General features: G+C 40.8%; 6 protein-coding genes across 6 annotated transcripts; all 6 read left to right on the top strand.

The window, feature by feature from the left end:
* Window positions 1-1,101: 1,101 nt before the first annotated feature.
* LOC108042809 lies at window positions 1,102-2,891 on the top strand. The gene is made up of 3 exons (XM_017121264.2): window positions 1,102-1,453; window positions 2,057-2,262; window positions 2,327-2,891. Exons 1-3 carry the CDS (start codon window positions 1,212-1,214, stop codon window positions 2,680-2,682), a joined length of 804 nt encoding a protein of 267 aa, XP_016976753.1. The 5' UTR covers window positions 1,102-1,211; the 3' UTR covers window positions 2,683-2,891.
* Window positions 2,892-3,864: 973 nt separating this feature from the next.
* Window positions 3,865-5,885, top strand: LOC108042810. Its single transcript, XM_017121265.2, has 3 exons — window positions 3,865-4,295; window positions 5,017-5,169; window positions 5,229-5,885. Exons 1-3 carry the CDS (start codon window positions 3,977-3,979, stop codon window positions 5,399-5,401), a joined length of 645 nt encoding a protein of 214 aa, XP_016976754.2. The 5' UTR covers window positions 3,865-3,976; the 3' UTR covers window positions 5,402-5,885.
* A 97-nt stretch (window positions 5,886-5,982) lies between these two features.
* On the top strand, window positions 5,983-6,701 carry LOC123037216. The gene has a single exon (XM_044456993.1). The coding sequence runs from the start codon at window positions 6,324-6,326 to the stop codon at window positions 6,633-6,635; it is 312 nt and encodes a 103-aa protein (XP_044312928.1). The 5' UTR covers window positions 5,983-6,323; the 3' UTR covers window positions 6,636-6,701.
* Window positions 6,702-7,628: 927 nt separating this feature from the next.
* Window positions 7,629-8,915, top strand: LOC108038992. Its single transcript, XM_017115887.2, has 2 exons — window positions 7,629-7,993; window positions 8,285-8,915. The coding sequence occupies exons 1-2, from the start codon at window positions 7,678-7,680 to the stop codon at window positions 8,806-8,808; spliced, it is 840 nt and encodes a 279-aa protein (XP_016971376.2). The 5' UTR covers window positions 7,629-7,677; the 3' UTR covers window positions 8,809-8,915.
* Window positions 8,916-9,919: 1,004 nt separating this feature from the next.
* Window positions 9,920-11,581, top strand: LOC108038991 (GATA zinc finger domain-containing protein 14-like). Its single transcript, XM_044457077.1, has 2 exons — window positions 9,920-9,960; window positions 10,039-11,581. Exons 1-2 carry the CDS (start codon window positions 9,920-9,922, stop codon window positions 11,579-11,581), a joined length of 1,584 nt encoding a protein of 527 aa, XP_044313012.1.
* A 2,773-nt stretch (window positions 11,582-14,354) lies between these two features.
* On the top strand, window positions 14,355-15,242 carry LOC108043403. Its single transcript, XM_017122105.2, has 2 exons — window positions 14,355-14,370; window positions 14,431-15,242. Exons 1-2 carry the CDS (start codon window positions 14,355-14,357, stop codon window positions 15,240-15,242), a joined length of 828 nt encoding a protein of 275 aa, XP_016977594.2.
* Window positions 15,243-15,384: the final 142 nt, after the last annotated feature.

The raw sequence follows: 15,384 nt of genomic DNA, 5'->3' as shown, positions 1-15,384 counted from the left end.
AACGCGGACTCAGACCTCTGGTAAACACAGCCTCATTGAGGGCGTGTGTGTATCGGACCCCGAAGCCCAAAAACCATGCCCATCTACACGCAGGGAAAATTAAAACTAATCTACTTTTTTGTATTCCTTTAACAATACAAAAATAATAGTAAGTTTTGTATTTAGAAACTGTAAAAATGCCTTTAATTTATATTTACTATTAATAATTATTTGGGTCGGGACCTAATATCCCATCTCCAGAATGCCAATCACCCACCTAAACCACTTATAGAATATTTATTGGCATTTGGCTTCCTTTAAATATTTTTTACTCGACATTATGTTCTTTTTTTTATGAATATTTATTTTTGCAATTGTATTTAAGAAAAACGGTATTAGCAATAGAACCAAGCGGTGTTCCTTTATACATATGTGACTCGAGTACTCTTCTTCCAATGGAATTATTTAAACAAGTTTTACAAATAATAAGATTACAATGTAAAAAATTAAATAGTAGTGGGCCTAGCAAAAACTTATCATTTATTATTAGTGGTAACAGAACTATAAGTTCAGCTTATTTAGCTGTTCAACAAAATTCTATTAAGTTGATATATTCTCAATTGTCTAAAATGTGTTTAAAACTAGCTTGAAGTGTTGTCTTTGGGTACTTTGGTTATGTAAAATCTGAGATAACAGATTTTTTTCGCCGTGCAGACCTTAGCCAATGATGCCGATTGTTTACTCCAGGGCGCCCCTTTTCGCCCAATGGCCAAGTCCAAGTACAAGTTTCTCTCTCCGCGACATTAACGTTGACGGATGACGACGTCGCCGGAGCGGCGCTGCCGAAAAAAAGGCAGCCCGAAATGAACATGTTCACTTAACAAACAAGTTGACTTTATTTCCCCGCCGTTCTCTAGATTTATGTGGCTGCGGCTGCGTCTGCGACTCTTTGGGCCGGTCTCCAATTCCGAGTGCGCTCTTTTCGCGTCTTTGCGTAGCTTCCGCCGTCTCTCGCCGGGCTTTATTTAATTTACTTTTGAATTGTTTTGTAATGCGCACCGACTGCGACGCCGACTGAGGGGCTGCAGCCGGCGGCCCAATATATAAGGCTAGATGTCCGCAGACGCATACATCAAACTCATCTCAGCGCTCCCGAAGAGAAGCAGCAGCCCGATCTTAAAAATCAGCCGGATCAGCTTTACAGCCAGGATTAACCGCGAATCAGCCGAAAAATGAAAGTGTTTGCCATCGCCTGTGTGACCCTCTTGGCGGCCAGCTGCGCCTTTGCCGCCCCCAGTGTCCAAGACAACCGCGTCGAGGGCGACAACACCCTGGGCCGTGCTGCTAGGTATCTGGGCGCCTGTCTGGAGAGCGACGACATGGCCACCTGCCTGGCCGTCAAGGGCATCACCGCCCTGAACCGCGCCGCCAGGAGCAACAACATCGAGCTGGCCAGCGGAGTCACCTTCCAGAGGTGTGTGTTTGTAGTGAAAGTGCCTAGTTCTTGAAACAAAAACGAATCCGAAAATGAAAACAAAATGTGCTTCGAAATGTAGTGTTTAGTAGTTAAAGTGTTTGCATCACAATTATTACGAGATATCTTATATGAAAGCTAGTTGAAAAGAAACTAAGTTATCGCCTAGATCAAGACAAAATCTGGGTTACATACGTACTAGAGAAATATTTCTCAAAAACGGAATAATAATTTAGAAGAGATTTCGAATTACATAATATGAGTTCCACAGTATATATCAATTACACAGATCATAGACGGTTTAAAGATAGTAAAAGTAATACTTTGCAATACTGAAGCATTTATGCAACGTAAGAGAATTTGAAATATTTCATACATGAGAAACCTTAAGTAGTTATAAACAGTGAATTTCATATAAAGATTTACATTGGTGAGACTATGTTAAAGCATTAAAATATTTGTTAATTAATGCTAAAAAAATGTCTATCTTAAATAGTCATTACGCTTTTTTGAAAAGATATACGTAGTAGATAAATTAGCAAGTCTTATGATGAGAAAATTAATTACTTAACTTGAAATTTCCAATTACCTCACTTCTTATAGAGATCCCGCCAGCCCCGTGTCCCGCACTGGAAAGTCCATGAGCGAACAGGACGTGTATGCCGAGCTGCCCCAGAATGCCGATGAGCGTACTGGTCGCCTAGTGGATCTGGCCATTTCCAGTGCCGCCGATTTCCTCGGCAGCCACAATCTGGAGTTCAAGCTGCCCGCTGAGACCACCCAGCAGGTGGCTCGTGCCCTCGATGAAGGTGGGTTCTTCCCCTCAATATAACCGCTGAAAACAGATAATAATTACCCAACAACCGATTACAGGCCGTGGCAAGATCAAGAAGATGCTGGGACCCGTGGCTCTGGCCATTGGCGCCAAGCTGTTCGCAGTCATTCCCCTGGTGCTCGGCTTCCTGGCCCTGCTGACCTTCAAGGCCGTGATCGTGGCCAAGCTGGCCTTCTTCCTGGCCATCCTGGTCGGCGGCTCCCGCCTGCTGGGCGGATTCGGCAACAAGCTCGGAGGAAGCTCCTACGGCGGAGCCTACAACTCGAACGCCTGGTCCGCACCCGCTAGCGCCGGCTGGAGCTCAGGAGCCTCCTCGTCCTATCCCTATGCCCGCAGCATCAGCGATGAGGCCGAGGCCCAGCAGTTGGCCTACGCCGGCCAGCAGCAGCAGTGAGCCGTGGAAATGGCCAGGAGTCAGGAAGCGCTCCAAGCTCCAAACGCCACAGATGTGCCTTCGTTCGAAACCTTTAGCCTGTAGTAATTTATTCGAAATGTAATTAACTAATTTATTGCCGCACAACGCACTCCGCACACCGCGACAGCATAGTCAAGTCGAATGTTTGAATAAAACCAAGAGTATTGCACCCGAAAAAAATCCGTAAATCCACGCACGTGTTTACCTGTGGGCAGAGACTTTCCCAGGGCTTAATTGAAATTCTGACAGACCCCAAAACAAATATCTGGAACTTTGCTCACTGGGCGGCAACAAGTTTGCAACTGGCAATTAAAACTTGTGGCAGGTTCTGTTGCTGCACAGCAAAACAAAATGTATACAATAAAGAGAAGAACTGATAAGCTGGGGAATTAGTTTTTGGCAAGTTTGTGGCCCTGCTCATAATTGGAGTTTCTAGTGGGCATGTGACGGCCGCTTGGCATGTTAATTGTTTACCAGAAACTTTCTACTTATGCTCATAAAAGTGTCACTTTGCGATTGAAAAGAGATATATGCGACGATGTGCTACAATTCAGCTTTCTTTTGGAGGCAGATTTAGAAGCAATTGAAATAGAAAACGAGCGAACGCCACTTGACAAAGGGAGAATGAAATCGAAAGCGTTGAAAGCGCCAGAGCAACTAAGTGGGCCAAATGGAGCATTAAGTCACCACCGACGGGGCATACCAAATACGGGTGGGTCTCGCAGATCCCCCACTAATCTTCGGGCCCTGAATGCCACGGGGAGGAACAGCCGGCCAAGAATCTGGCACAGGCAATCCGAACACGTCGCCCGAGACACCGCTGAATGCCAATTGGGACCCAGCTAACGGTGGACACCCGAAATCGGGCCACTTGCTTATATAAAATATATACAAAAATCATATTCAACCGGCCGACTGCCAGCCAGGCGGCCACTTCCCTTTCGTTGACATCGCGACGTGCGTGGAAATATGGTCAAGAAATTGCCGGCCAGGTAGCATACGCATATGCTTTGCATAAATTGTTTTTGGATTTTGGTTTTTCGGTATTGTTATTGTTATTGCAGTGCGACGCGGTGCGTTTTGGCCTGCCGCGCGATTTCTAGCCACAAAATTGGTAAATCGACGGCGAATCGAAATGGTATAAAACGCGGGGGCAGTGCATTCAATTAATCACAAAGCGATTCCCATTCACAAAGGCAGCACCCACCAGCTCCAGGCAGCCGTCCCAAGGATTATAACCCGTTCAAAGTACCGATCCCAAGTGCCAATCAAAATGTGCGCGAAATTCGTATGTGTTGTGCTGCTGGCCAGCCTTGTGTGCGGCTCCCTGGCCCTTCCCTCGCAGGACAACAGCGAGCGGGACCTGGTCAACATGCTGAACCGCCTTGACGGCGAGGAGTCCGTCTCGCTCTTCGGCGGCCTGAGAATCGACCGGTCGGAGGCGGGCCGCAGCTTCGGGGCCGCCAAGGCCGTCGAGTCCTTCGAGGACCGCGCCGAGCGCTACCTGGAGACCCACGAGCTGAACCTCTCCTTCTCCGGCGATGAGCAGGAGGAGCTTGCCGAGAACCAGTTCGCCGGACGCGCCATGGAGGGTGAGTGTTCTGTACTTTCACCAGGGAATCAATAATAGAGACTCCTAGGGAGACATTTTTGTGAGGTTTCAATAATATTTTTTTAAAGTTGCTTAGAAATTAAAGTGTTGTTAGAAATTCCTGATAATTATATTTCAAGACTTTAATTGATTGCGAGCTATTTACAAAAATATTATGAAATCGTCAATTTAATCGAAACTTAAACAGTACAAGTTTTCCCACTAATTAAATTTAAATAGAGTAATTTAAAAGCAAGTCAAGTTGATAATTATATTTCAAACCTTTAATTGATTGCGAGCTATTTACAAAAATATTATGAAATCGTCAATTGAATCGAAACATAAACAGTGCAAGCTTTCCAACTAAATAAATTTAAATAGAGTAATTTAAAAGCAAGTCAAATTGAGCAGATTATAAATGAGCACAGAAGCAGCGGCAACAGTACGTATGAGTGATTAGAAAACCCTACTGGCACTCAATTAAATTCATTTTGTTCGCCTTATAAGCACTTAAAGTTCACTTACAAACGGCCAAAAGTTTTACCAAAGTAAAGTCCACTCGACTGTGTACAAAGCCAACTGCCAGAGCAAAACTACTGGCATACTTAGTGGCTCTGGCCAAAAGCAATGTGAAAGCTTTCACTCGACTGCCAAGCATTGAATACTTTTTGGAGCATTTCTAAATTCCCGCTTTCACTTTGTTTTCTCCCTAAAAAAAACAGAGCCCCGCAGCAAGCGCATGAAGAAGATGCTGGTGCCCCTTCTTTTGGCCCTGAAGCTGAAGAAGGCCATCGTTGTCAAGATTATGTTCACCATCATCAAGTTCATCTCGCTGAAGGCTCTGGCCATCTCCTTCCTGGCCCTCATTCTGGCTGGTGAGTTTGTCTAAAGTGGACGCAAAATAGGACACTTTTAAAATTGGTCTTCCTCGCAGGTGCCACCTTCTTCAAGGATCTGCTGGCCAAGAAGAAGGAACACATCACCACTGCCTACATCACCGGCAGCCCCCTGAACGCCGACATCGTGCACTCCGACTGGAGCCGCAACGGTCAGGCTGGAGCCGCCGATCTGGCCTACAACCATTATGGCCTGGCTCAGCCCTTCTAAGCCCGAAACCACCAAGCGATCCATCCATACCACGCTGCACTAGCCCGAATCTTTCACCTGCTATATCTTACCCTACCAAAGCTGCACCCTTCTTCACCTTCCTCCCACTTCCCTCATTTCCTCCACCTATCCCTCTAAGACTTCCCTGAAGAATGGCCTAATTCGTAGTCAATAATTATTTAGTTACATTTAGTTAGATAGCTGCGACATACCAAAAAAAGAAAATCACAAAAAAAAGAGAACTATTGAAACGGTCCCACGACTCTTGGCTAGCTCAAGGACAATGCTTAAGGATACTAAAGTCAATCATGATTGCGCCATATTTATTGCACATTTCCACAATCCACATGTCTCTTGGCGGTTGTAAATGTCACTCAGGTTCATCGAAAACAACGAAGATTATGCCTGCTAAAGAGCTTACTTACTAAGTATTTATTCTGATAACTTAAAGCAATTGAATAAAAATGATTCATCAAATGCAAAACCAAACTTTTTTTCAACTTTTTTGCGGAAATCTAGTGCTAGATTAGTGCTCTTTATGTGAAGCAATTAATATCTAAAATGCGTTGATAAAAACAATGTCAAAAATAGTGAACAGAATATAACGGTTTATAACTAGCAAGCGGAACTAAAAAGAACAGACAAAAATGAAACTAGCAGCAAATAATTTATAGGAGTCCTAAATGAAATTGAAATCAGTTATTTCATTAGACTCTTTAACAAACACTTTCATTTTATCTTTTGCAAAAACAAAACCCATAAAAACATATTTTTGCTTAATTGTATTAGCAAATTTAATTGAATGGGCTTAGGCCCACGAGCTTTCTTTTCGTGAACTTCCTAATTGGTTTTTAATCAAATGTCCCACTTGGCGTTGGTATAAAACTGCCAATCGAGATGACCGAAAGTCAATAGATCCAAGATGAACGGCTCAAGCAACAAACTCATCGGCTGTCAGATTAAAATCGCCTTAATCGTTGGCCTGTTGGTCTCCTTGGCTTTGGCACTTCCTGTCGACGACGAAAAGAAGACACTTCCAGCCAAGGATGAAGCTGTGAACATTGAAGCTGCCCCGGTGGTTGAGGTTTCAGAAGACCTAGGACTACTGCGATTCCCCCCGTTCAATAATAATGGAACTGGATTTTTTGAAAGATTCGGTGAAAAGTTCAGAAACAAGTGGACTACAACTACGACAACTACAACCAAACCAACAAAAACTCCACCAAAAAACTAAGAAGCCCCAAAGGCAACAACTATAATCATCCAAATGATTGCCGTCGACATCACATAAATATTTATTAAAATTTCATTTTCTTGAATTATTATTTTAAATAAAAGTTGTTTTTTCTTTAAATAAAAATCTTTTATTGGTAAAATAAGAGGCTAAATTGCATTCAAAGGTCGAGCTTTTATTAAATATTTTTCCAATTAAACTAAATTTCTTATTTAAATTGGGCGACTAATCTATTGATCTAATATAGAATTGCCTTAAAATATTGGAAGATTTGTTTCTCATAATTTATATAAGCAGAATTTGTGTTTAATCATTGTACCCTTTCAAAAAGAGAAAAGTACAACATTATAGAGTATATAAGGTAATAAAACGTTCTATTGTTTCCCAATATTTCCCGACAGAGAATTATTACACCAGGCTGGCGATGAGCGAAAATCAAAAGCCGACCAACAAATTGGTCATTAGCACTGCATGTAATCTGAATACTAAACAGCCAAGACTTCGCGTGGAAAGATATATTACCTCATGGGCAATACGAGCAAAGAAAGTAGAGAAACGAGGCTAGACCAGACACAAATGAAAATGTAGTTATAATTAACAATGAATTGTTAGTTAGTCCCAGTTAGGCGGGCAAAATGTTGGGACTTAATTTATGGAGGTCCGAGGCACGCGACTTTTATCTGGCACTCTTAATTACCTCGATGCCCGAACCTGGGAGAGTTTTCTTCTCGGGCCCTCGGGAAATTCATTGGCTGGAACTTTTTGGTGACAGAGTTAGCCGGCCGATTCGCAAGACTGACCTGACCGCTGCCACCGAGGAAAGCGAAAGTGCCGCCCAGTTGGACGCAGCTGACTGACGCTGGGAAGAATTTCGACCACAAATCGTTTGGGTAATTAGAAAAGCACAGAGCCGTAGTGCGGAGTACGGCATTGGTGAAAGGGAAATGGGAATGGAAGTAGTGGCAGCGGGTATAAAAGCCAAAGCCATAAAATTGAGATGATGCAGTCTCTCAGCCAATCCCAAAAGCAGTAGATAGCAAATATGTTGGTGACCAAGACCCTGGAATACCTGTTTTATCTGGCCCTATTCGCCTTCATGTGCAAATACGCCCAGGCGGCGAGTGTGCAACCCACGGAAGCACCTGCAGTTGCAACGGAAACGCTAAGAAAACCCCAAAAAGCGGATAGCCTTCTCAATGGCTGCGAGACTTCTTCGTTCAGTTGGATGTGCCTCAAGATCGAGTTTGTCAAGATCATGGAAAAGCTAGCCGAGCAGGAGGAACTGAATGTTTTGCCCGGCATCAGTGTGGTTAAGGATGAGAATGCCACGGAGCTCAAGACATCGGAGTTAATGGCAGGTAGGTTCAGCAAACAAAAAATATGAAAAACATAAGCAAATATAATATTTCTAAAAAATGTATTTGTTTTTAAAATTGTTTGTATAAAACAAAAATACAATCTTTCTAAAAGTTTAAAAGTTACAGTTATCATCTCAACTTTGAAAGAAGGATAATTTGTTTCTAATTTGACATTTGGTCTTACATTTTGCACCTATAAGATAAAGTTTGTTTAGATAACGCAATACCTACCCATTTAAATTAAAAAGACCTTAAATTAAAATGTAGTTTCTTATCACTCTATTTTTGCAGAAGTGGCTCGCAGCTATCCTAGTGATCCCAGCACTCGTTTGAACGGCTACATAGTGGCCAAGCTGGAGAATCTCCTGAAAACGCGCTTCCTCCGATTTCGCCTGCTGGATGACAAGCCCCTGGTAGAGGGACGCAAGCACAAGTTTGGAAAGAAAGGAGGATTAGAGGCCCTGGTGGCAGCCGGAGTCATGATGAAGGGCATGCTTATGGCCATGGGCCTCGGGGCCATAGCCCTGATGGCCGGAAAGGCTCTGATGGCAGCCCTGATGGCCTTGACACTGTCTGGAGTTTTGGGACTCAAGAGCTTGGCCGGCGGCGGCGGAAAGTCCACCACCTACGAAATAGTGGCTAAGCCCATTTACACCTCCAGCCACTCGCACTCGGTGACCCACGAGGATGGGGGTCATGGACATAGTCCCCACTTTGCCGCTGGAGGTGGTGGAGGAGGTACCGCCAGTGGTTTCGGGTATGGGGGCTATGCCAGGTCACTAAAAGTGGATCAGTCAGCCAACCAAATCCAATAATATAATTCTATCTGACATTATCTCAATATCTCTATTGTAACATTATCTCATAATTTATTTATTTATTTTACTTATAAAAACGCAATACAAGCCAATCAAATTCAGCATAAAATCATCTTTTAGTTGGTGTGCATAATTTGGTGACATCTAACGAGAATCTAAATATGAGTTACAGGATCAAGTGACTGCATTTCTAGTAATTAAGAATTTATAAGTTCTGTGGATCTACCAGGCAGTCAAATTAAATATTGTTAAACACGTTAAGAAAAAATACAAAGTTATTTTTCGAGAAGCAACAAATAAATAGATCAAATGAAATATAAACCGGTTTCATTTGTTGACATGCTAATTAAAATTTCACGGAATAGAACTCTTATAAAATTAATGACAAGTACGATCATTTGTACTAAAGCTACAATACCCACAACAATTAAATCAACTTAATAGTTGAAAGCATTTAGTAACTTAATTTTAAAATTAGCAATTCATAAGATGCTCAAGAGTATTTATACACACTAACTTATTTGAAGACAAGACCATATCTTCACCACTATTTGAACTTATTAAGAATTAGTAGAAATTTTTGCTACATCAAAAAAAAACCTTCCAATTAGCAGAATTATTAGACATTGACTGTTACCAATGACACACTTTCCAATTTGCATTTCCATATAAAACGCCACATTTGTCAGGAGAACGTCAGATGATTTAGCATCACCATGGCGTCCATAAGTTTTGGTATGTACAGAAATATATTTTTACGAAAGTGGTTGCTAACAAATATTTCTTGTATAGCTCTCATCTTTTTAATATGCCTACTAAGCATAAGTTTTTCCCAAGCAAATGTGGATCAATTCTTGACCCCGCAAACGGGTAATAAACCAGCAGAAGAAGAAATATTCGATTTCGAAGTTCCGATTCCCATTAAGCTTAGCTATGGCAATCAAAAAATGTACAATAATATTAAACCACCGACGGGAGCATTAGAAGAACAAATTGTTAAACAAATCAATAAGATTAGTAATGACACTTATGACACAATGAGAGAGAGCACTTATCAAGATTATGAAGACCCTCCTTCTGGCATCGCCCTAAAAAGGTTCTGGGGAAAATGGAAACGAAGAAGAGCATCCAAGAAGCCACCCACAATGCGTGAGCAGTCCGACCCCAATGCAATTGAGACATCAACGGCAACTCAATCAATTCCGACAACTATAAAAACCACAACAGAAGACCCAGCAACATCCCCAGCAATTCCAACTACCACAACAGTAGATCCAACAACATCCCCAGCAATTCCTATCACAACAGAATCTCCAACAACATCCCCAGCAATTCCGACTACCACAACAACCACAACAGAAGCTCCAACAACATCCCCAGCAATTCCAACTACAACAACAGTAGCTCCAACAACATCCCCAGCAATTCCTACCACAACAGAATCTCAAACAACATCCCCAGCAATACCGACTACCACATCAACCACAACAAAAGCTCCAACAACATCCCCAGCAATTCCAACTACAACAACAGTAGCTCCAACAACATCCCCAGCAATACCTACGACAACAGAATCTCAAACAACATCCCCAGCAATTCAGACTACCTCAACAACCACAACAGATTCTCCAACAACATCCCCAGCAATACCTACAACAACAGAATCTCAAACAACATCCCCAGCAATTCAGACTACCACAACAACCACAACAGAATCTCCAACAACATCCCCAGCAATACCTACGACAACAGAATCTCAAACAACATCCCCAGCAATTCAGACTACCACAACAACCACAACAGAATCTCCAACAACATCCCCAGCAATACCTACGACAACAGAATCTCAAACAACATCCCCAGCAATTCAGACTACCACAACAACCACAACAGAATCTCCAACAACATCCCCAGCAATACCTACAACAACAGAATCTCAAACAACATCCCCAGCAATTCAGACTACCACAACAACCACAACAGAATCTCCAACAACATCCCCAGCAATACCTACGACAACAGAATCTCAAACAACATCCCCAGCAATTCAGACTACCACAACAACCACAACAGAATCTCCAACAACATCCCCAGCAATACCTACAACAACAGAATCTCAAACAACATCCCCAGCAATTCAGACTACCACAACAACCACAACAGAATCTCCAACAACATCCCCAGCAATACCTACGACAACAGAATCTCAAACAACATCCCCAGCAATTCAGACTACCACAACAACCACAACAGAATCTCCAACAACATCCCCAGCAATACCTACAACAACAGAATCTCAAACAACATCCCCAGCAATTCAGACTACCACAACAACCACAACAGAATCTCCAACAACATCCCCAGCAATACCTACAACAACAGAATCTCAAACAACATCCCCAGCAATTCAGACTACCACAACAACCACAACAGAATCTCCAACAACATCCCCAGCAATACCTACGACAACAGAATCTCAAACAACATCCCCAGCAATTCAGACTACCACAACAACCATAACAGAATCTCCAACAACATCCCCAGCAATACCTACAACAACAGAATCTCAAACAACATCCCCAGCAATTCAGACTACCTCAACAACCACAACAGAATCTCCAACAACATCCCCAGCAATACCTACGACAACAGAATCTCAAACAACATCCCCAGCAATTCAGACTACCACAACAACCACAACAGAATCTCCAACAACATCCCCAGCAATACCTACGACAACAGAATCTCAAACAACATCCCCAGCAATTGAGACTACCACAACAACCACAACAGAATCTCCAACAACATCCCCAGCAATACCTACGACAACAGAATCTCAAACAACATCAACAGCACTACCAAATACCATTTAAATATTTTTTAAAATGATTATATTTAATTTGTATTGTATTTGTATAAACCTAAAAACAATGAAGCTATGTAGATTTTTCGCTACATTTTTTGATTGTTCCAATGTCAGCTATTTTCTTGTAGGTTAGCGCAAAAATTATTCGGCATTAAAAATTGTTTCTAAAAAAACCCAGAGAAGAGATCATTTGATAAGTTAAGTTCCTGCTGATTACTCGCTACCCATAAATGGCGATCATGAACTTCTGGAATTACAAAAAGAAACCAATAAGTACATTTATAATTGCTCCCCTACTCGTTTTGTGTTCTTAGGGTCCAGTCTTGGCATCCTAGACTTTTGGTTCCAAAAAGAAAAAAGAATAATTCACCAGTGTGACCGTCTGCAATGGCTGAAATTTTAGTTCGCCCATATCTGCAATCATTTTTTTAAAGAACTATTTCAGACGTTAAATTTCAGGCTGCTGCAATTATTAAAGCACGACTTGGGAGACTTGGAGTGTTTGCTGTACTGCAGCTCAGATCCAAGCAGGCAAGCCGAAGTTCATATACACTTGCAGTTATTACAAAACGACTACATTTCGATTTCTATGCCTATATTATTAAAAACAAGAAAGGAAAGCTAACTTCGGGCCGAGCCTTGCAGAATACTCTGTAAATTATATTCTCCAAAATTATTCATTTGATGCATTCTTAATACTCATAAAAAATCCCAACTTTAAAAACACCAAAGTTATGGCATTTCCAATCGTTCAGTTATATGGCAGCTATAGGATATAGTCGGCCGATCCTTATGAAATTGGATAGGTCGGATTGATTGGCCAAAAATAAATCCCATAGAAAATACCAGCTTCCTAACTTTGCAAACACCAAAGTTATGGCATTTCCGATCAATCAGTTATATGGTAGCTAAAGAATATAGTCGACCGATCCTTATGAAATTTGGTTATATGGCAGCTATAGGATATAGACGGCCGATCCCGGCCGATCCCGTTCCGACATATATACTGCGTGCAAAGGAAAGAAGGGTGTGTGCAAAGTTTCAATTCGATATCTTTAAAACTGAGAGACTAGTTTGCGTTGAAACAGACAGACGGACAGACAGACGGACATGGCTATATCAACTCAGGAGGTGATCCTGATCAAGAATATATATACTTTATAGGGTCGGGGATGTCTCCTTCACTTTTGACCAAAATTATAATACCCTCTGCAAGGGTATAACAATGAAGCTAAGTCATCGTTTCTATGGCAGCTATATGATATTGTTTTCCGCTTTTGAGAAAACTAAAAGCATTATTTTGATATAGTAAATAATTACTATATCTCAAAGGCCTCGACGAAAAATGTCCGATTACTAGCCTTTTTATTTTATTTGAAAAGCGTACCAATGTATTTAATATCTTTGCGATCGTTTTGGTAGGATTTGGAACTAAAAGTATTCTTTTTTTTGTAAAGCGGTTTTTGTTTATTATTTTCTATTTTAACTCTAAAGCTAGCATTCTTGACAACTTTTTACGTGAGTATCAGACTCGGAATATATATTGTAAACTTTCCCTTTTATCAATTAGCACAGTAATTAAAAATTGGTTAAACCAGTAACCTAAAATCGAATTCTAGTTTGCTTTGCAGTATAAAAAGCTTTGCTTTTCACACAACTTGTATTATAATTTCGAGGCAACATGAAGTTTCTTAATAATGGTAAGTGTCAGTAAAAGCTTATGATAAATTTTCGAATGTGACAATTTTACTTTCAAGCTTTTTGCCTTATGTTCTTGTCAAGGATGGCATTCGGCCAGGCAGCTCTTAATGCTAGAGAAGATGATAGGAGTCCTTCAAACATATTACCAACCATTTAACCCGTTACAAAGGAAAAAGAATGTAGATCCATTTTAAATGCAGAAAAAACAACTTTATATAAGCTATAAAAAAAAAATCCCACTAAACCACCTAAAAAACCGAACCTTTTCTTTAATTATGGACTAGATTCTAGACCCCCTCTTCAGAATTTTTTGCAATCTCAATTTCTGTCACTACCAGGAATTTAAGAGAGTTCAGTTAAATTGCGACCGTCTTATCCACTTGTATACTTGCCATTTAACATAAATTTTCCGTTTCCTTTAATGCTTAACTTTGCTAATGACCATTTGAACAGTTCATTAAACCAAAAAATTAAGGACCAAATCGCTACTAAGATCAATAAAGTGAAGTCTCCAAGGCAGCTGGCTTAATAATAGCTTAACCAGTTTCCAAAACTACTTTTGAAAGTAAAATACTACACCAAACGAGCCCGTATAAAGAGTAATTAGGTTCAATAATCATGTCGTTTACTAAGCTCTACAAATAATTTTAAGCATTCTTATTTTTCTTTTATTTTGAATTTAAGATTTGAATGTAAAAATAAAAAACGATTGCTTAAAAATGTAATAAATGTTTAATTAAAAGTTAAGCGATTTTCTAAATTTTTGTTTGTACAGACATCTAATACAGTTCTTAAGAATCATATTAAAGGCAAATAAGCAAAAATCATAAAGCAAAGTTTTGTTCCAGAAAAAATTTATTTAATTAGCAAAATTATTACGAATTGATTAGCCGGAAACCTACTTTCAAATTCAACCAAAATCGGGCATATAAAAAGAGAAATTTATTGAAAGAAGATTAGTTTATACAAAGTCGCCATGAAGTTACTTTATGGTAGGTGGCAGACAAAAAACGATGAAAATAAAACATAAAGCTTTAAATTATATTTTACAGTTATCGTCTATATCTTATACGTAACAAGCCCAACTTATGGCCAATTGCGAAGTGAGCAGCCTTTGGCAGTGCTGCAAGCCAGTAGAGATGATCCAAAAACTCCACTGATTGTGCTTTCAAATCCCATTGCTAAGACAACATTTGCAGATTCAATCAAATCAGAACAGGATATTGAAACCACTTTGGTACCAGATGCAGCAACAACTGTTCCTCCAGTAACGGATGCAACGCACTCTACAGGAAAGCCAACTAAGAAAACTCGTCCTCCACAGAAGCAGAAACAAGATTTAAGTCATGGACAAAAACATAAGCTTCCACTGCAGGACTTTTTGCTTATGCCGGGAATGTGGGAGAGTTCCCCAATAACCGTTCCTCATGGACCGATGGAGGCAGTGGCTCCTCAACCGGTTTTCTATCCCGTGCCAGTCTACATCCCGTATCCCATTCCCTTCCAATTGATGCATCCGATGGGCAGACCGTCCAAGGAACAAGTGGAGGACCAACTCGCAATGCGTTTCAATGAGATGGTGTCTGAAAATCTTCTTACAAGCTCTTTCCAACTAGACAACGGATCTGAATGGCAGAAGATAACCAATAATCGGATAAGGCCGGCCAACCAAAGTGGCCCAAAAAAGTGGAGGGGTAAATGGCGCAAAACAACCACAGGTACAACTTCCTCAACAACTAAAGCTCCAGTTACAAGTCCGACAAAGCCACCAAGATTACTAATGAATAGCAGCAGTCAAAGAGAGAGTGAGGTAGAATCCATTGAAAACAATGCGAATAGTGAAACCACCGAAGCAGCAAGCTAATTGAATAAATTAAAGAAGCAGAAAAATATCTGGGAGCAAAATCGTGCTAATATATATGGCATGAAGGTCTACAAATAATAACTAATATTAATATTTAAATTGTTAAACAAATTATCAATTCCCATAAATACATACCAAACCA

This window comes from Drosophila rhopaloa, unplaced genomic scaffold (genome assembly GCF_018152115.1).
Source record: "Drosophila rhopaloa isolate 14029-0021.01 unplaced genomic scaffold, ASM1815211v1 contig_155, whole genome shotgun sequence".
NCBI classification, from domain to species: domain Eukaryota; kingdom Metazoa; phylum Arthropoda; class Insecta; order Diptera; family Drosophilidae; genus Drosophila; species Drosophila rhopaloa.
This window is presented reverse-complemented; position numbering and strand designations above follow the sequence as displayed.

Bases quoted from the DNA above. Each gene is read 5' to 3' on its own strand.
- LOC108042809 (XM_017121264.2), top strand. From the start codon at position 1,212: ATGAAAGTGTTTGCCATCGCCTGTGTGACCCTCTTGGCGGCCAGCTGC. The intron at 1,454-2,056 runs GTGTGTGTTTGT...CACTTCTTATAG, and splicing joins AGCGGAGTCACCTTCCAGAG to AGATCCCGCCAGCCCCGTGT. The intron at 2,263-2,326 runs GTGGGTTCTTCC...AACCGATTACAG, and splicing joins GGCTCGTGCCCTCGATGAAG to GCCGTGGCAAGATCAAGAAG.
- LOC108038992 (XM_017115887.2), top strand. From the start codon at position 7,678: ATGTTGGTGACCAAGACCCTGGAATACCTGTTTTATCTGGCCCTATTC. The intron at 7,994-8,284 runs GTAGGTTCAGCA...CTATTTTTGCAG, and splicing joins GACATCGGAGTTAATGGCAG to AAGTGGCTCGCAGCTATCCT.
- LOC108038991 (XM_044457077.1), top strand. From the start codon at position 9,920: ATGGAAACGAAGAAGAGCATCCAAGAAGCCACCCACAATGC. The intron at 9,961-10,038 runs GTGAGCAGTCCG...AAACCACAACAG, and splicing joins CAAGAAGCCACCCACAATGC to AAGACCCAGCAACATCCCCA.
- LOC123037216 (XM_044456993.1), top strand. From the start codon at position 6,324: ATGAACGGCTCAAGCAACAAACTCATCGGCTGTCAGATTAAAATCGCC.
- LOC108042810 (XM_017121265.2), top strand. From the start codon at position 3,977: ATGTGCGCGAAATTCGTATGTGTTGTGCTGCTGGCCAGCCTTGTGTGC. The intron at 4,296-5,016 runs GTGAGTGTTCTG...TAAAAAAAACAG, and splicing joins CGCCGGACGCGCCATGGAGG to AGCCCCGCAGCAAGCGCATG. The intron at 5,170-5,228 runs GTGAGTTTGTCT...TCTTCCTCGCAG, and splicing joins CCTGGCCCTCATTCTGGCTG to GTGCCACCTTCTTCAAGGAT.